The 20,636-nt window shown below is 42.5% G+C and overlaps 1 protein-coding gene and 1 non-coding gene across 3 annotated transcripts; one reads left to right on the forward strand and one right to left on the reverse strand.

The window, feature by feature from the left end:
• Positions 1-9,380: 9,380 nt before the first annotated feature.
• On the reverse strand, positions 9,381-9,452 carry TRNAP-AGG. The gene has a single exon. It is a non-coding gene; the product is annotated as a tRNA-Pro (tRNA).
• Positions 9,453-9,555: 103 nt separating this feature from the next.
• Positions 9,556-20,495, forward strand: LOC120110410 (mediator of DNA damage checkpoint protein 1-like). Of its 2 annotated transcripts, XM_039125234.1 has the most exons (8): positions 9,556-9,962; positions 10,037-10,588; positions 11,129-13,821; positions 13,927-14,196; positions 14,341-14,421; positions 19,701-19,812; positions 19,905-19,971; positions 20,099-20,495. In XM_039125234.1, the coding sequence occupies exons 1-8, from the start codon at positions 9,899-9,901 to the stop codon at positions 20,196-20,198; spliced, it is 3,939 nt and encodes a 1,312-aa protein (XP_038981162.1). In that variant the 5' UTR covers positions 9,556-9,898; the 3' UTR covers positions 20,199-20,495. The 2 variants fall into 2 exon arrangements, with proteins under 2 accessions (XP_038981162.1, XP_038981164.1); XM_039125236.1 differs by lacking the exon at positions 9,556-9,962 and having other exon boundaries at positions 10,452-10,588; positions 11,133-13,821.
• Positions 20,496-20,636: the final 141 nt, after the last annotated feature.

Raw genomic sequence — 20,636 nt, forward strand, 5'->3', positions numbered from 1 at the left:
TCTTTGTCAAATGTAAAAACATGACCTTCCTGTGCTAGACATGAAACAGAAATCAAATTTCTGCTAGCAACAGGTACATAATAACAGTCTCTAAGTATTAAACTAAATTCAGACGGTAGTCGCAGATGGTAGGTGCCCACAGCCACAGCAGCAACTTTTGCCCCGTTGCCAACCCGAAGGGTTACCGCACCTTCCGCCAGCCTTCTACTTTCCTTTAGACCCTGCATGGTAGTGCACAAATGAGCACTAGAACCAGAATCTATAACCCAACTAGAAGTAGAAGAAACCGTTAGATTAGTTTCAATTATGAGCAAGTCTATACTTTCCGAAGGTGTGTCACCTTTCTTGTTCTTCAGGCTCTCGAGGTATGAAGGACAGTTTCTCTTCCAGTGGCCTTCGACATTGCAGTGGAAACATTTTCCTTTGTCGTTAGCCTTTTTCTTTTGAACTTCCTTCTTTGGCTTCTTGTCTTTCTTCTGCTTCTTTGCAAGCTTCTTTTTCTTCCAAGTAGACTTTCTCTTGGAACCAGAAGTCAACTCAGCAGCGAGGACATTGCCCCTTGAACATTTCAAGGCTCCCTCAGCAGTTACCAACATGTTGATTAGTTCAGTCTTAGTGCATTCAATCTTATTCATGTGGTAGTTTACTATAAACTGACCAAATGAATCAGGAAGTGACTGTAGGATCAAATCCACTTGCAATTCCTTGTGCATGTCCATACCGAGCTTCTCAAGCTCCTCTAGGTCCTTGATCATGGTCAGACCGTGATCATGGACAGACTGCCCCTCGCGCATCTTCGCTTTGAAAAGCCTCTTGGACACTTCAAAACGAGCTGTGTGACTCTGCTCACCATACAACTCTTGCAGGTGTGCCAGTATGTCCCTAGCAGTCTTTATATTTTCATGCTGGCATTGGAGTTCATTAGACATAGATGCCATCATATAGCATTTTACTCTAATGTCATCGTCCAACCACTTTTTATGCATCTCACGCTGAACATCAGTGGGACGTGCTGGTAATGTGGGGATATCTGAATCGAGTATGTAGCCTATCTTCTCACAGTCCAAAACTATTTTGAGATTTCTAAGCCAGTCCTTGTAATTGGTTCCGGTCAGTCGGTTGGTCTCAAGAATACGGGTCAAAGGGTTTGAAGCCGACATTGTATCTGCAGAGAGTAAAGATTCTAGTTAGACTTTTGTACTTGATCCTAATCTGTCCTAAGGTCTTTTAGAACAAATTGTGACTCCCACTATTTTCTCGAATTCCTCACACTCCCCTGGTAGGAAAACAGAAATCCCACAGAAATAGGGTTTCTAGTGGGTACTGCGGTCCCACCGATTTACATGCCACCTCACCTAACAGTTATTGGTGACACATAGATGGATGAGTGTACAACTCTTGTACAATGCTTCTCAAGCATGTTGCAGTGTAACTTGGTCTCTAAGCCATGAAGACCTCACCTAACAGTTATTGGTCCCATTTCTTAGTTAAGTCAGACCCACCGTATAACCGTAGGAATAAAGTCGTCATTGGGTCCTCACCTAACAGTTATTGGTGCCCAACCCCACCTTTACCCTACAACATCTCATGTCTATAGAGAGGTCCAGCCCCCCAATGCAACTTGACCACTGTATCCAGCCGAGACAAGTCAACATCAGAAAGGCCTTAGCAGCTCTACTACAGTGGAAGACCTATTGACTTAATATTGGTTAATCAGGTCTTAGTGTTTGCAACTTGAGCCTTTCATAAGAGGTAATCGAACAATTGGCCAGGTAAGCAGGTGGGAGGCTCCCCTTACTCAGAGAGTAAGGTCCTAATTAAGTAACCACCTTTCATGCTTTCCTAGACACCAATTAGATCAATTAATCTAATATGACTTGCTCATGTCGGTTCACTCTCGACTTGATTGAGGAGGTTTTGATTTAGGTCTCAATTGGGTTTGCTACATCACATGTAAGCCTATCTACCCGACTCTCATTCACATCACATGCAAACGGCGCATTGCAGGCAGTTATAATCGCGGCAATAATTAAAGCTAAACTTTAACTAGGTGATGATCATGGATTCTAATTAGGTCGTATTACAAGCACATGCACATCAATCGATCAAGTGGTCTTCAACTCTTGAATTGATTCCAAGCTTCCTTGATTCGATCCTTGATCAACTCTTGATCCCATCGCCATCAACCGCTTAGATCACCTTTCATCTCATGCCTTTGCTTCAACTTGATCGTTGATGTACATCACATCACAGAAATACAACCAGATGTAAAATAAAAATAAAAATAATTTACATCTCCTTTTAGGAGGCACGCAGGCCTCTCAAAACATCAAATAAGATGCATGCAAGCATCTGAAAAATTACATGACATCGCAGATCACATCGCAGGTCATTACATTTGATACCAAAAGGGATTGAATCCTATGATCATCACCGTATGCTACAATTATAATTTTCAGATCTGAAACTTAACTGATTATATCATGACATAGGTTGCTGATCATGCTAATGATGATTCTAAACTTTGTAATCCCATTAACAATGCAATTAGAATCATCTTTTTATCACATAAAAATCAGCATGTAAAAAATCAGCACCCCTGAAAAATCTGCATGCAGAATTTTTCAGCATGCATGATCATTTAATTTTCAGATCTAATATGCCTTTAGATATTTAATTCTTACCTTAATCTACGAAACCTAGGCTCTGATACCACTGTTGGGAACCCGCCCATGCCGCTGATATTTCAAAAATTTTTCAGATGGCAGCGGAATCGGCATGCGCGAGTTCGACGTTCATCGCATGAACGTTGTTTCGAGACCTTTCGTAATTAGGTAAGAATTAAAACTTTTAAAACTACTAGGAAGATCAAATCTTCACCTTGCGCGGGTAGATGATCACCGCGAATCTGAATTCGTGGTTTTAGGAAGAGGGTTCGCTTGAAGCCGTTCAAACGTCCGGCCTCTACGGGTATCCACACGAAGTAGAGAACCGATCAAAGCTTTCTTGTCTTCCCGGGGTGCTAGCTCCCTTGCAAAGACTCCTTTGATGGCTGATCTCTTCTCTTTCTTTCAACTCTTGAAAGTGCTTGAGAGGAGGAAGAAGAAGGATGAAGAAGAGGAAGTAGATGAACCCCTGCACAGCCTTCTTTCTGTTGCTTGCGCTGGATGAAGAAAAGGAAGAGAAGGAGGCCGCCAACACTTGGAGGTTCCTTCTTTCTTGCTTGCGGCTGCAACTAAGAGGGAGGAAGAGGGTGGCCACGGCACAAGGGAAGAGGGCTCCAATGCTTAGGGCGCCGGCCTCATGGTGCTTCTTATAGCTATCAAGGGCTCCTCCAAAGTTGGAGCCCTAGATAACTTTCCAAAGAAAGAAGGGGGCGCCGGCCCTAGCTCCTCTCTTCTTCAATCCGCACCATCCAAGATGAGAGGGGCTGATGCCCCTCTTACTTGGTTAACCTAATCCTCTTCCAAAGAGGATTAGGTGCCTCTCTCATGGTTTAATCCTAATCTAATTAGGATTGGCCAAATTGGGTTCAATCTATGCTAGTCCTGATCCAATTAGGACTTGAATGAACCATGACTCAATTGAACTCTTCAATCCTAATCCAATTATGAGTCATGTTGATTCATTAGATTAATAATTAATTTAGACTTAAGGAATCCTAATCCAATTAGGATTTGTTTTAATTTTAGTCCTAATCCAATTAGGACTCTATTTGAATCCGAAGTCCTAATCCAATTAGGATTTCTAGGAATCCTACTCCAAGTAGGAATCCAATTTTAATTCAAAACTCCTAATCTCATTAGGATTGAGGAATCCTATTCCAAGTAGGAATGCCAGTCCTAATCCAATTAGAACTCTAGGTATCCTACCCGAAGTAGGATTCTTGTTTCAAGTCCAATTAATTAATTCCTTTTCCTTCTTCAACTTCTTATCAATCAAATTGATTTCTTGTGATTCCTAATCACGATTTCAACCATCGGATCGGTCAATACTTCTAGTGTGTGTGACCCCATAGGTTCTATTCTGACTGGTAGTGAGATATATTGTGATCTCTATCACTATATCATTGAAAACTCCTTTCAATGGGTTGGAACGATTCCAACTCAACTCATTAGGGTTTATCGATCATCAAGATAATCCCTATGAGTCCCACCATCCACCAGTGACACCTAGCAGCATGTAGTGGCTACCCAGCAGAATGGAATGATGAACCTCTAGGTGCAGTTAACATGTGATACAGTCCTACTATCGTGGATCCCTACAGGACGGAGGTCATGGACAACTCGTCAAACCCCATCGTCTGTCATATGTCAAAATTTATTCGACTTGAGTTCGATAATGGAAAACTCTTTTTCCACTTTATATTACTGCCCTGGCCAAGGTCTTAGAACTCAGTCTAACAAATCACATAGGATCACTCCTCTTCTATCAAGGTCGATAGATTCCTTATAGGTGCATACCCTACTCCTACAGTGAACCTACTGCAGCCAATCTACACTGCATGGACCCATATGGCTAGAGACCATGTATGTGTGCAGTCAAACTACAATAACCTCACTGTGAGTAGCCGAAGCACCGCAGGTCAAAGGACCAGTCACACTACTGCAACATCAAGTAAGTCACTGACGAGTGGATAGACATCCAAGTGACTTCTTGTCTTGGTCACGCTCAGTACCCTTGTTCTCTAACAAGCACCTGCACTATCACTTCAGTGTCCCTACACTGTGGACTCAAGTCTCGTCCATCCAGAAGGAAAGTGATCTGTGCACTGATCGGATCGATCACCGTCCTCGTGATGATCCATTGATCAGGAGCATTTAGAAATTAATCACCAATGATACATGGCTCAAATTCTCAACTCTTGAGAATATGTATCATCATCTTATTAATTTCTTGGACGATTCATAGACACATAAACAATATGAATGAAAAAGATGCCTTTTATTTATTCAATAATAAATAGTCAAGTACAAAATTATGTCCCTAGAATCAACAATGTGTCAGCCAAATTGGCTTCTAGGGCATACATCTAACAATCTCCCACTTGCACTAAAGCCAATTGGTCATATATCTTAGGCCCATCTTCTCAAGGTGGGCTTCAGTCTTTTGCTGACTCAGCTGCTTAGTGAAAGGGTCTGCCACGTTATCCGCGGAGTCTACTCTCTGCACCTCTACATATTTCTTCTCCACATAGTCGCGTATGAGGTGAAAGCGCCGCTCTATATGCTTAGACTTCTGATGAGACCTTGGCTCCTTAGCAAGGGCTATGGCGCCATTATTATCGCAGTAGAGTGTTATGGCATCTGATGTCATCACATCCAGCTCTGCAATGAATTTCTTGAACCAGAAGCCTTCCTTAGCAGCTTCAGAGGCGGCGATGTATTCGGCTTCCATAGTAGAATCAGCAATGATCGGTTGTTTAGAACTCTTCCAATTCACCGTACCACCATTGCACAAGAACACGTATCCAGATGTTGACTTCCTGTCATCGACATCAGTCATGAAGTCTGAATCTGTGTACCCTTCTACCTTTAACTCTGATGATCCTCCAAAAACCAAGAATAAATCTTTAGTTCTTCTCAAGTACTTAAGAATATTCTTCACAGCTGTCCAGTGTTCTTCACCTGGATTCGACTGATATCTGCTTGTGACACTCACAGCAAGAGCTATATCAGGTCGTGTACATAGCATGGCATACATGAGGCTTCCTATTGCCGATGCATAAGGAATCTTGCTCATGCGTTGAATCTCCTCAGATGTGTTGGGGCACATCTCCTTGGAGAGATGAATTCCATGCCTTAGGGGCGCGCAAGCGCGGGACCCACAGGACTCCTCCCCTGGTCGGCAACTGGAGCGTCCTGCCGACCAGGAACTTGTGCCAGGGGCACCGGGCATGGGAGCACCGCTGAAGCTCCCCGGGAGCCCGAGCCCCTGAAATCCGCGCCCTCCCTCTGACCAGCATCGGGGTGCGCGGGGCGAGAAGGACCCGCCTCGGCCACTGCTGTCGCCGGGGTCGCTGAGGTCGCCGAGACCTTCTGCTTCTTCCTCGGCTCGGTGGGCTCGCCCGAGAGCTCAGCTGCCCTCTTCTGGAAGCGGGCGTAAAGGACTTCGCTTTTAGTCACCATCTTTGCGATATCTGCAAAGGCGAACAGGATTAGAACATTAGAACAGTAAGGAAATAAAAGAGACTGTAACTATCCTTACCGTGGGGACGTGCCGAGCTCAGGCCCACGTTCACCAGAGCGTCCTCACATATGAGGCCGTTCAGCAAAATGCCGTCCCCGAGGCTGCGGATGGTGTCGATGATCCCCTGCTCACGTGGAGAAAGCTGGGGGGGTTTGTTGATGGACCTGAGCTGGGCCGGCCCCCACCTGGGGTCAAACCCCCAGGACCGTTCAGAACCTAGGAAGAAGAATTTCTTCTTCCAGTCATGAATGGACGAGGGGGCACCATGAAAGAGTGGCCGACCCGCCCGAAGGGCGATGTAGAGCCACTCACCGTCTCCCGAATTCGACTTAAAAATAAAAAGTCGCCGGAAAACGTTGACAAAGGTCGGAATCCCGTGCAGTAAGCACAGTGACAGGAAACCGATCACTGTCCTCCAGGCATTCGGAGCGAGTTGCGCCGGAACCAGCCGGCATACCATCAGCAACTCATTTACGAAGCCGTGAAGAGGAAATCGGAGACCGGCCCAGAGTGACTCTAGGTACACCCCAATCCGGCCTACCGGAGGATCGGTTACCCGATCCCCACGCCTGGCGGGTTCCAAACGGAACCCGTGAAGAGGGAAAAACCACTCTTCGGTCATTTCGACCTCCAGGACGCTCATGGTAGATACAACCTCACTGGGAAGAGAACCCATTGAGAGAGAGAGATTAAAAAAAAAAAGGGGGACCTGAGGAAGATGTCGGAGAAAAGAACTTCGGACTGTGAAAAGCTGGGGGAAGAAAAGCTGGAAGCAGAAGGCAATAGGAAGGGGACGGAGGGCCAGGGGAGAGTTTATATAAACCTCCCCAACGGCCCCGATCGGCAAAAAGAAAAGCCGCACCCCGTTGAGATGACCACACGTGTCGGTCCAAAAGACAGAACGACGCATTTAATTAGGGCTAACGCTTCGAAAGCCGAAGCGCCCCATCGGATCGTGCGGCCCCATCATGAGCCCACGGCGCGAGGACGCCTCGCAAAAGGTGTCCCAATAATGAGGATTTTTGGGAAAGAAGAGACGCCGCCTATTAAAGGCATCTCGAAGCGTCCGATAATTCAAAATGCGCAATAAATTAAAATTTTCGGAATTCATAATGACCCAACTAAAGCTACTTCCCGCGCTCCAGCTGGTAGCCAACTGGAACTCGGAAGTCGGGGGGTAGTGTTGGGGGAAAACCCCAAGTCATACCGCCACGGAGGCGCTCGGCCAAAGAGCGCCGACCGGAAAGGCGCTCGGCCAAAAAGCGCCGACCAGGAAAGCGCCGACCAGGAAGGCGCCCGACCAGAGAGCACCGACCAGAGGGGTGCTCGGCTAGAGAGCGCCGATCCGAAAAGATGCTCAGCCCAAGAGCGCCGACTAGAGGGAGCGCCAAGAAGAGGCGCTCGGACGAACCAACACAACCAAGTAGGGATGCTCGGCTAGAAAGAGCCGACCAGAGGACGCCGACCAGAAAAGCGCTCGATTAGAAGACGCTGACCAGAAGCATTAGAAGCAACCCCGCCACAGGGCGCCCCATTGGGCGACCAGCTCGGCTCGGCACCCCTGCCGAGCCGATTGCCTTGACCAAATGTTCAACTCCTGCCTAACCCCCTGAGGGACCTGACAACTCCACTACAACCTGCCGCTATCTCCAAGCCATCAAGGCATAAGATCTCCGCAGGTATTCGGCACGACCTGCCATTAATGCATGAGACCCCCTCAAGTCTCCGATGCACTCAGTCATTTAATGAACACGGCTCAAGACGATCTCCGGATCACTGAACCATCAAAGCGTATGGCTCTCTCTGACCGCCGGTTCACTCGGTAATAAATGCACTTACCATCCATGGACCCCAAGCCTACCACGGCCGGCGGTTCAACCACTCCAACAGGTCCGATCGATCGTGACAACTCCCTGGTTCCGGTCTGATTCGGCCTTATTTTTCACTACGCCATTAATGGGCCAAATCGTGCCCAATTATTACAAAAGAGAACAAACTCCCTGTCACCTCCCAGGCAACATAAAATCCTTCTATAAAAGGGAGCCTGGGAGGAAAGAAGGGGGGGACCGGAACACAAGTAAACAGCACAGACACAATTGAGCACAATATTCTCTCCATCTTCTCCACATATCTCTTCCTTGCTCTCTCCACATATTTGCCCCCTCTGACTTAAGCATCGGAGGGCCGGCGCCGGGGAGCCCGGCCACCGGCTTTTTTGCAGGACAGGACAGGACGCACTCTCCCTCACTCGCTCACCCTCCAGGAGGACGCAGCCGGCCGGCGCACCGCCGTCCGCCCTCCCTGCGGCGGAGCTCCTCCTCCCCTGGTTTCGCGGCGGCCCCCGGGTCCAATTTCCAGGAACAGAACTATCTATACTTAAGTGGATCTCCATTTAGGTCTAGTTAGATCTACATTGGATAATAATAATCACTAAGAATATGAGCAATTAGATGTGATCTGTTATATCTAAATTTCTCACATGCCAAAAGTCACATTATCTAAAAACCTCTATTCTATGCATCAAGTGATATATATATATAATTTAATGTTATTTAGATTGTTCAATTTTGATGAATGAGTTAGAACTTTAGGGGTCCCCAGATCACATAATTTTTAGTATGTAAATAATTTAATGGTAGTATATCACATCCAATAGCTCAGAACACCGATAAGATCCACTCGAGTATAGCCAAATCTAGCAGCATATATACATAATATTTATATTTATATTTATATTTATATATAGATAAATACATAATATATATATATGTAACATATGTAAACACATAATATATACATGATAAACACATAATATCTTTCAAGTATGAAAAAGGAATAATTTTTATTTCAAAACTATTATTTCTACATATCGTTAATTTGGTCTAAATTGCACTATTTCTAGTATGAAAAAAGTCTACGAAGGTGAAAATGAGAAGAGTTTATGAAAAAAAAAAGTGAAGAAAGATAAAATACTATACCAATTCAAAATATGTAAACATTTATTCTTGAAAAAGGATTAAGTGAAAATAGTTTTAGAAAAGTTAACTTGTGAAAGGAGACCAAAAAAATTGAAGTTAAAAAGTTAATTTGTTAAAGAAGACAAAAAAAATTAAGTTAAAAAGTTAATTGGTTAAAAACAAGACCAAAAAATTTAAGTTAAAAAGTTAATTTGTTATAAAAAAGTTAATTTAGGGGCATTCCGAGAATTGAACTCGGGACCTCTCGCACCCTAAGCGAGAATCATACCACTAGACCAAATGCCCGATTTATTTGTTGGCGCTCTCACATATTATTTATATTATTCTAATGTCTTCCTCTGCATCCCGCCAAATCCAGACGCTCTCATCTTTTCCTCCTCTCACCCGCCGCCTCCTCTTCTTTCCCCCAAATTCTTCCCGCCCTCCCCTTCTTTAATACCAAAACCACATCTCTTGATCTCCAAAACCCTCTCTTTTTCTTTTCTTTAATTTATCTCTCTCTCTCTCTCTCTCTCTCTCTCTCTCTGTTTAGTTCTTACAGATCCCGATCTCCTCTCCGTTCCATCAGTTTCCTTTTTCTTGTGGTCTTTCTTCAATTTCCCCTAATTTATCACCGATCCCCACTTGCTTTCAATTTCCCCCTTTTTTTCCTTGATTTTTCTCCAGTCTGTCACCGATTTCTTATTTCTTGTGATGTATTCTTCAGTTTAATCCGGTCTGTGCCGATCCCCATGGTTTTCGCCGGAGATCACGAAGAGACCCAGGTCTTAGACGCCAATTCCCCTCCACTACCGGGTAATGCCCTAAATATTTGATCTTTAATCATGTGAACCTTTTGGAATCTCAATCGTCTTTCTGATTCCATCCAGGAGTTCGATCTGATGATGAAACTGATGATGGTGGTTATGATGATGATGATGGGGTGAGTCCTGATCAGGGCATAATGCCGATGGCCGATACGCTTCCAATCGAGAGCTTGAGGGAGGTCCCCGACCAATATGGTGAGACCCAAGCGCTGGATGACCCCGATAATGATGCCGGTGATGGGGATGGGGGTGTCGATGGCTGGGGCAAGACGCAATTGGTTGATAGTGGTGATGAAGGGGCGGAGACGAAAGCAAATGACTGGGCCAAGACGCAATTGGTTGATGGTGGTGATGAAGGGATGGACACGAGCGACTGGGGCAAGACACAATTGGTTGATAGTTGTGATGAAGGGATGGAGATGACTGAGGTGCTGAGTGGCGACGAGGGGTTGCCCGACGATGGGGCTACTCCTTGTGGAGGCAAGAGGAAAAGTGGAGGTGTGGAGCTGTGGATAAAGAAAAGGGTGAACGGAGATGGTTCATTCTCGGATGAACAAGGGCACGAAAATGGTTTGGTGGATTCGGATGCTTCTACTGATGAAGACGATGGTGCAGGTCTGTTCCTTTTTCGGTTTCATGGGACATTTTATGCTGCATTACTTTTTTGTAGTTCAATGCTTGGGGTTTGTGCTTGGTTTTGCTTTAACTGATATATTTGGGAATAGAAAGATTTGATTTTGACACTCATACTTTCTTTGCTATTGTTTTAGTTGATAGAATGTGTTTCATGAATGGTTCTGTGGCATTACTCATTCTGCTGCCAAGTTTCTAAATTTTGTTTATATTTTACCTCTCAGCATCAATTTTGATTTTCATTTAATTTTTTTGATTGATATTGTTTATTTTCGGGATACATGAATAACTGGACCTAATTTTGACACTTTCATTACTATGAACTATGGGGGCTTTTGTACTTGCTTTAGGATCTTTTCTTTTGGTGCAACTGATGTAAATTCTGTATTCACATATTTATTGTTTCAGCCCTTCTAAAGAACTTGTAGCCAAGGTTTAATCAACTCATAACCATAATTGTGGTACTTGTAGGAAGCTTGTGTTTTACACTTACATTCCATATCTTTGCATCTTAACGCTTAGGAAGTTCAAGGAGGACCTTCACTGCAGTTCGTATAGCATCGCTGCGGTCTTCTGGTCTTGCTGCTGCTCGCAAATTTGACTCTATGATAAGTGGCACTGAATCACAATCTTCTCTTAGTAATGCTCGAAGTAGTAAAGAGCAAAATGGTGCTTTAGGCGGACAGGCTGGTGACATGGCCACTGGGAGGGATCCATGGCCAAATGGCAGAAATGATATCACCTCTCCAAGAATTGAAGCAGGTGAAATAGACCTGGACCATGAGATTGAGAACTCCCATGGGTGTACACTGGACTGCAATAAAAATGGGATTAACACAACAGTGAAAAAACTTTTTTATGAGGTGGATCCTTCTGAGGAGGATGGAACCACAGTTAAGTCTGACCACATTGTTGGAAAAGGGGACTTGCCTCATTCACTCCCAACTGATTCTGATCTTGCAGGATTAAGCTATGTTGGGTCACAAGAACCTGGTGATCTGTCCCAAGCTAATGCTTTAGATGTTGTAGATAAGTTTCTTTCTGTTAATTATATGGAATCGTTTCGAGAAGCTAACACTGGAAAAGCAACTGATATGATGAAGTCACCGCCCATTTCCAGTACAAAAGGAGCTCAGCGTTTGGCTGAAAAGACTGATCATAGAAGTCCAGTTGGAAAGGAAGGAATCTTTGACTGGATTGACAGTCTTGAGGATGAGGGTGGAGGTGAATTCTTCAGTAGAAGAAAAGATTCCTTCTTTGAAAGCAAAAGCAGTTCACGGAAATCACAAAGCTATCCCCCAAAAGCTAGACATCCTATCTCTGAAGTAACCAGAGGTGCATTTGATAAGAGTGGCGAGAAGGAACGTGCGAACCTTGATGGAAGGAAAATAACAATGTTAGCCCATTCAGATTCAAGATTGATGATGCACAATTCTACAAGAAGTAAAGCGATACGTACTTCTGAAACAAAGACAAAGAAGAGTCTTTTCAAGGATATGGATGAACAATCAAACCCAAAATCTCTAGAGCAGCATCCAGAAGCAACTCATGTTGAGGGTGGTATTGAAGATTTATATGATGTTGGCCCTGATACTCAAATGGCAGCTGAAGCTATTGAGGCCTTAGTTCATGTACCTCCTGTTGATTATGTAATGGAGGAGAATCAGCATGTAGTAGCTGAACATTTGAATGAGAATTCCAGCAAAGGTCCAAGTAGAAAGACGGCTTCATCAAAGAAAGATTTGCTCCAAAAGAGGGTTTCTGTTACTGATTTAGAAGGTACCATAACACGATCTAAACGTAGAAGGATGCTTCATACCAAATCAAGGAGGGGGGAAAGCCCAAGTTTTTCTAGGGAGAACTCGAATAGTTCAAGAATGAAAAAGAGTTCAGATGACAAAAGGAGGAAAACAAAGTCAAAGAGGGAAGTGTGGAATCAAGAGCCGCAATTAAATGGTAAAAATTCGGTCAATGGAAATGCATCATCTAAATCTCTTAAGAGAGAGAAAACCCAAGGTGCAATGGATGGAACCTTCATTAACGAGGCTGACAAATGTCACAATCCACTGACATCAGATGGCCAGCCTTCAGTGCACAAGGAGTTCACGCCAGGGGAGTATCATGCGAATGCTACACCTGTTGCACATCGAACCAGGCATTCCAAAAGACTGAACTTATCAAAACACCCTGAAGTTTCATCTAATGAATACAGGAAGGATATGAACGACCTAACAGGAGGAATTATTCCTGGGTCCATAGAAAGACAGGATATGCTTGTTCTAGATGCATCTGGACCATTGAATGCTAGAAAAGGAAGTGTGGATATGGGTCCAGATCAAACTGCCAGAGTTGAAAGGACTTCTACATTGCATACTGCCATGCAGAATATTGAGGGGCTACAAGAAGATGCACTTGAAAACAGTTCTATAACAAAAGATGCTTCGAACCACCCTAAACGGAGGAGAACCAGTCAGATTACTTCAGGTAACCCAAACATGACCAGCAACTTGAACGAACCATCTATAGCAGATGATAGCTTGCCAGCAACAAATAAGCAGTCCTGCAAACAAGGAAGAAAAAAAGTCTTTATCAGAAGTGTTTCTGAAATTTTAGATGCTGCCAAAAGGAAAAGAAGATCTGTTTTCACACACACAACATATAAAGCTGATGGAGGGCCTTCTGCTACAGGAGAATTGTCATTAGTATCTGCTGCGAGAACAAAGTCATCTTCGTTCAAACCATATTCGGAAAAGGATGCCAAGGGATGTTTGTCTAGGCCAGTTTCACATGAAGCTTGTTCAGCTGATGCAGCTAATAATTGTTCCAGTGGTGTCATAAGCCCTGTAGAGCATCCTAAAGAAGCGGCATTACCTAAGCAAGGTGTATATTCTACACCTCATGTGGAAGATGCTGAAGAACATGCCAAACCAGAAGGGACACCTGAAGAAAAGGTTCAGCCATCTGGTTTAGCATGCAAATCTCCATCTAAGAATGTAGATGCAATGTCTCCTGTTTGTGTGGCTCAAGATCTTCCTAGAACGTGCAATAAAGGCTTATCAAAGTCCCTATTTCTTAGAGAACTTCATAGACTGGAAGCCACTGAAGCAGCTTCAACTCCAGCTCTGAAAGATTTGCGAAGAAGAAAAGATATGTGCAGTGTTCGTGTTCTGTTCAGCCATCACTTGGATGAGGTTATGATCAAGCAGCAGAAAAAGGTTACTTATGCTATTATCATTTCTATGTTCTGATTGTTTCTTCAATTGATTTGCATTATGAGCGAGTTCATGGCATACATTAACTGTGTCGTGTTTTGATTGTAGATTTTGGGACGCTTAGGAGTTCCTATTGCATCTTCTATTTCAGATGCTACACATTTTGTCACAAATAAGTTTGTTCGCACAAGGAATATGCTAGAAGCAATCGCTTTTGGTAAACCAGTGGTTACACATTTGTGGCTTGAAAGCTGCGGACAAGCAAGCTGTTTTATTGATGAGAAGAATTACATATTGCGAGATGCTAAGAAGGAAAAGGAGATAGGATTTAGCATGCCTGTTTCACTGGCTCGTGCATGCCAAAGTCCGCTCTTGCAGGTAGTTGCTGATCGTTGTTGAATTAGTGAAGCTAGTTTTGCTGATTACTTAACATAGACTATAATGTTCTGGGGCATGCATCTATTTGCATTTTTGATATTTTATAGATTGTTCTAAGTCTTCATTCTTCATAACTCGTTGTAGGGTAAAAGAGTGTTCATAACTGCAAATGTAAAACCTACTCGAGAGCTTATTGCAGGCTTGGTTAAGGCAGCTCATGGGCAGGTATGTAATTTTATATGTCTGAGGTTGGTTATTTTTTTGATTGACTTCCTTGTTAGTTTTGTTGTTTCTTAGATTCATCAACACTGTCCTATGTCGAGAAGATCTTTGAAGGTCAAAAACACAGTGTGAAGTATAATATATTTTGGGATCTAGTTTATGATTCACGCTTGGTGTCTTGTCCTCTTTGATATTGGAGTTATGCTATGGGGTGCCAATTTTATGCACATCAAAAGTTCCTCTTGCCACATCATGCAGGAGCATTGGTGTCGCTCAAGGATTTAGTGTGATAGACAAGGGTGCTTATTTACTAAGTTGCCAAGTCAGTGATAGTGGATACGACTTTTAGCATGCACATAATAGGCACCATGAAGAATTTTCCTTGATATTGTTGCCATCAGTCTCAGTTGTGAAGAATTGTGGAGTGTTTTGTTAGGAAGTTGTGTAGGATTTACTAGCTTTGGAGCCATCCTTCAAGATCTATCATTAGAATCATCTAATACGTACGATAAGTCTATCTCTGGTTCTAGGCTGTCAATGTATGAGGGGTGAAAAGGTCCACAATCTCGGCATTGAGTACTATATCAGTATTTTATCGGTTTGGTATGGTACGGTATTCATCTTGTACTGAAATGGTTTTCTAACCATTTTTGTCAATTTTATCTCCCTACATCTTGATACAGGTTGGTACGCCTCGGTACGTGTAAGTACATATCTCGATACATCTCGGTATGGGTCGGTACGCCTCTCGGTATGGGGCAGTACGGTTGGTACGGTTTATACTGACTCAAAGTTAAGTTTTGTATCGATTTTCTACCGGTATGTGTACAGTACGCCCTATGTCGAACGGTATAGGGTGGTACGGCAAACCATGGGTGAAAGTGTCCTTATTATAGGTTTTTAATCTAAAGAGCATTTGCAACTTGGATTAAGCTTGAGGGAAAACATTAGGAAAATACTAGAATAGGGTCAGCATTCATTTTCTCCCAGCTGACCTAGTTTAAACATGATAAAGTTACTCTACCAAAAGTTGGAATAGGTTCTTTTTTTAAAAAAAAAGGTGAGGAAGCCTTGGAGCACCTCCACAGTCCCCAGGCAAGATGACTTTACTAAGACGATGCCTAGGCAAGCACCTGGGACAAAACAAGGGGTATTTGGGCAAGCATCTCTCCTATGTCCAGCTCTGTTCTTCCAATTCCTTCTGTAGCCCATTCTTTTAGAGTTGTGTGTTTTATTTTGAGGGTCATCTTGTTCTATTGGAGTCCTTGTAAATAAAGGGCTACTCTAGAATGTCTAATGATTAATATTTTGCGCTATGTGTTGCTTAGAAACATGAAATATGTTTTGGGAAGTGGTATTTTGCTATCATGTTTGAATTTTAAAGCTAAATAGGATGTCCAATGGTTTCTTTTGCTGATTTTTGCTTAGAAACATGTTATAGGAAGTGGTATTTCTATATGATGTTTTGGAAGATGTGAAACATGATATCTAACATTCAAGATAATTAGAATTTTTGATGCGGAACTTGAATAACTAATCTTATAATACTTGTATGGTTTCCACGTACATAAAATGTTTATTGCTAAATGCATTTATTGAAGTTTTCATAAGTTAATGCCTTGCTTTTTTCAGGTGAGTGCCTCTTTGGTGTCTAGCACCGCAAGCATTATAGGTGTCCTATTGCCTTAAGGATATCTTCTGCTTTTGGCAACCTTGAGGTTATCCTGGATTTTAAATCCAAAAAATGAGTTGGTTAACCTAGTTTTACTATTCCTCGGGTGAACAAAGCTTAGTAAATCTTTCAAATACATTAATGGTCATGGGAGTAAGAATATTAAAAAGCGGTAGGTTATCATTCATAATCATTCTTCCTTTTTGTTATAAGTGCGATATCTCCCTCACTTTGGTAATTTTATAAGCTGATGAAAGCGAAGGCTTTTAAGGGTCCAAAACCCCTTAGCTGATACATCCATGCCAAAATGAAGTGCTATAAAAATGCCTTCTTAAGGATGAACCCAATAGGGAATTCTGACAATTATGCCTTAGTGTAGAACACTTTGACTTGGAACCAGAAAAATCTGAGTTCTAGGAAAGTAGTACATGAGAGCCTAGTTCCTGTTCCTCTATGATAGGGCAAGCTGACCTATCAGGATAAGCTTAAAAGCACCAGATCCAAAATATTAGCCACAAACAAAAAGTTGCTCCTATGTGGCTGGCCCTTTAAGGGACTTATTCAAGATTTTGTTTTGTTTCATGTGAAGATCTGGTCTAAGCTAGGTTCATGTCACGTAGGTCTGGGCTGGTTCACCATAGGTCCAAATGCAGGCAATGATTCCAGCAAAAAAATAAAAATAAAAGTGGAAAAATGATCAGTATTAGTACAGCCTAAAACATTAAAATCCAATAAAATGGTCAAAATCTAGCAAAAGAAACCAATCGCATCACAATCTCCCAACTCTTTCTCCCATTTGGACTCCTTTTTCAAGAAGGAAGCAATGGCCTTATGCTGTCCTGTGCACCTTCACGGTGGACATGTTCCGACTTTGAATCAGTGCCCCAGCATTAAGTGGAAGATCCAACCAAAACAGGGATGTGAAAGAGAAATGGAGAGGAATGAGATGGGATTAAAGAGTTGCATGTCTGGCAAGGCAGCAGTGTTCAAGCTTCAAACAGCCAGCTGGTTAGCAGCTCAGCAATGATTTAGCCCCACCAGAAACACACCAAACAATTTAATCTTTTTCCCCTTTTTTTCAACATAGTGGTGTATTGCTACCATATTCAGTTGTAGACTCCAGATCCATGGATAGAGTCCACCTTTGCCCATGAATCAATCATCATCTTGTGCCAGATACCCTATGAGCAAGCAAAAGAAGAATTCTTTTTTAAAAAAAATTCATTAATGTAAAATAACAGAGAATAAGTTTTTCTTGTTTTTGCAATGTATGGACTGAAGGTGTCTCTAGTACCCACATTAGTTGGCATCAATCATAGACTGAGCACTGTGCTTCTCCATGGGTATAATATTGGTGGGTTTTTTTTGAGGGAATATTAGCGAGAAACTTGAATTGCATGATTACCGTTGCTAGGGAAGTGGACACAAGCAGAGCAGAGAATCTAAACTGAGGCTAGTGCTGAGCCACGTGAGGGGTATGAACACATAACGCCACCCCGAAAACCTGTGCTCGTTGATGGAAGTCATTGCAAACATGTGGATTAGTAAAGGACAAGAGAAATTTCATACTAATGCAGCTCCACCATTAGTACTATATGAATGGCTACACTCCTCGAGCCTTCTTCTGAGCATTATTTTATCCTGATTGGATCAGACTCCCATTAAGATAAAACTCCATCTCATTATATTTCCTAAGCACCCTTTGTAGATGGCCATGCATGAAATAGCCTCTAGGGCATATATGGTGCACATAGCCAACAATTCAAACCCACTGGTTTTAATGATGTGCAATGAGATGAAATCTTTCTTATAACTTTAAATTTATATCTTTCAGTGATTATGATCTTTACAACAGTAAGGACTGCCATGTTGTATGGTTCAAAGTGTTGGGCAAAAAAGAACGTACATGAAAACAAGTTGAATGTAGCAGAAATGAGAATGTTAAGATGGATATTTGGTAAAACTAGAAAGAATGAAATGAGAAATGAATATATTAGAGGAGCTATAGGAGTTGAACAAACAAAAACAAAGTGATGGAAAATAAATTGAGATGTTTTGGAGTATGGACATGTATAGTGATGATCTAAGGAGCTTCATTAAGGAGAGGTATTTTGGTTTATGTTAAAGATGGTAGGAAACAAGGAATGCGAAACCGAGCTGAACTGGTCGGTTCCGTCCGTTCCGAGTTGTACCGATAGCTCACTGGTATGGTTCAGTCATTGAAAATGGCTCGTGTCGATGCCGGAGAAGGAGAAGAGAAAGGGAGAGTAAGCGGGGGAGGGAGGGTGATCGAGGGGTGGCGGAGGGCCGGCGGAGGCTGCGGGGTGGGGGGAGGCCAAGCCCCCCCCCCCCACCCCCGCGGCCGCCGCTCGTTCTCCCTCCCTCCCCCGCTCTTTTTTTTTCCTTCTCTTTCTACGGCTCCGGCATTTTTCTCCATCAATACAGGCCCGATACGGCCCGTACCGACTTGTACTGCTGGAGAACCGGTACGGTACCCGGTACCGGTTCCTTTGACCTTGGTAGGAAATGGAGGGGAAGACATAAGATAACATGAATAGAGATGGTGAGAAAGGTTGGGAGAAACATGGAATAATATTAGAAGTGGTCTTAAATAGGAATACTTGGCAAACGAGGATACATAAAGCCAGCACCAAATAGATGGAAAAAAGCTTTATGGTTATGATTATGATTAGTAATTGTGATCTTTCGTATTTACTAAAATATATTTAGCGATCAATCCTGTAACCCGAAGTTATGAAAATGTGTATCCATGTGCAAAACCGGCCCACTTGACCAACTTAGCTTTACATCTCTCTTGTGCATTGTGAGCCTGATTTGCTCATTACTTGATAAAGGGAAGGAGTTGTGATGTGGTAATGACTTGATTTTTTCTGAAGAACTTGTAGTTTACTGCCAATTGGTGCTTGTAGCACATGGTGTCATCATAGATCTTATGGAACTGTAGCCTGTTGGTGCTGGTGAACAGCAAGGAGGAGGTAACATATGCAAGACGTAAGGACGTGCCATGATAAAATCACAAAATAATTGTGATTCTATGTGCTCTTTGAAACTAGAAGTCATAATCATCTAGAAGTTTGTCTTGGCATGTGTTGCTATGTTTTTTACGGAGATGGAAAATGTATACTCTAGGTGGATTTTTTTCCAAATTTCATTCCCCCCTCCTTATTCTCAACTTGCAGTTCTACTTTAACATTCCCTTTTCAAAAGTCAAACCCCTCTTTCTAAATAACTGAATAATAAATCATATACTTTGAATCAATTAAATGAAAATTAGATATATTGAATCAATGAAAATGAATTAATCATGTTTTACAACTAAAAGATCTCCAAGCACTTCCCATTTCTCAAGCTCCAATATACTCTCAAGAGTCTCAACCATACATTCTAAGTCATCTTCTTAAACAGATATTTACCCTTACACAAGTTAAAATGCTATCATTTCCTCCAGTTGGGTAGATGGGAAACGGTAGGCAAGAAGCTGGCATATAGTCTGTGTGCATAGTTGTTGTGACATAGCACTTTAGTCTTTCATCATCATTGCACCTTATTTCTGCATATGTAGTAAAAGACAATTTAACATTTTATGCAGCCAATGGAGAGAATTGGGAGATCTGCCATGAAGGAAGACAAAGTGCCAGAGGATCTTTTAGTAATTTCTTGTGAAGAAGACTATTCCATCTGCATACCTCTCATTGAGAAAGGTAATATATGTCTTTTATTTTATTATTTCAACTGGACAAACGGTTTCCTCAGAAGGCCAATATCTCGTCATTCATGTGGATTCAACATTCAGGAGCAGGGGTTTTCAGCTCGGAGCTTTTACTAAATGGTATAGTCATCCAGAAGCTGGAGTATGAGAGGTTAGTAGTACACCATTTGTACTCTCCTTTTTTTTTTTTCTGAAGGGCACCATTTTGTACTCTTTCATCACGTACAGTTAAGCACTTTCCTGAGTCCAACTTTCTGTTGTGTTCCTCCTATCTCCAGACATCGACTCTTTTTGGATCATGTTAGACAAACCCGCTCGACAATATGGTTAAGACACAAAGATGGAGGCCGGTTTCTTCCTGTCAGCAAGTGTGCATAGCTATTTCATCAGCTCTTCGTGGAGGGATTTCATTAAATTAAGAGCTAAGTTAATGGTCTCGGGTTAAGATAATGCAGGGTGTATTGTATGTATCATATTCATCTCCGCAGTTATCTTTTCTTTCTCTTTTTTTAACCTATGAAGATGTAAATTGGTTATTCCTTTTTCTAATTATAACGTTTGGTCCTCTCCAAGAGGAATTTTGTTAAATCTGTACCTATCTCTGCATGACCTGTAATCATGATTTTCTTCCTAAGGTGAAAAAGGTGAGCTTCCTAATGATTGGCTTGTATTGTATCGAGATGGTTGTTTCTTTCCTTTTTTTTTCCGTGAATTTTTCCCTGGAGAGGTTGTGATGCTATGGATCATCTTGCTTCCATCCTTTGTTTTCCTTTTCCCCCCTTGCTCTCTGATATTAGATTCCTTTCTATTCAGTCG

The sequence above is a fragment of the Phoenix dactylifera genome, chromosome 1, assembly GCF_009389715.1.
Source record: "Phoenix dactylifera cultivar Barhee BC4 chromosome 1, palm_55x_up_171113_PBpolish2nd_filt_p, whole genome shotgun sequence".
Classification (NCBI taxonomy): domain Eukaryota; kingdom Viridiplantae; phylum Streptophyta; class Magnoliopsida; order Arecales; family Arecaceae; genus Phoenix; species Phoenix dactylifera.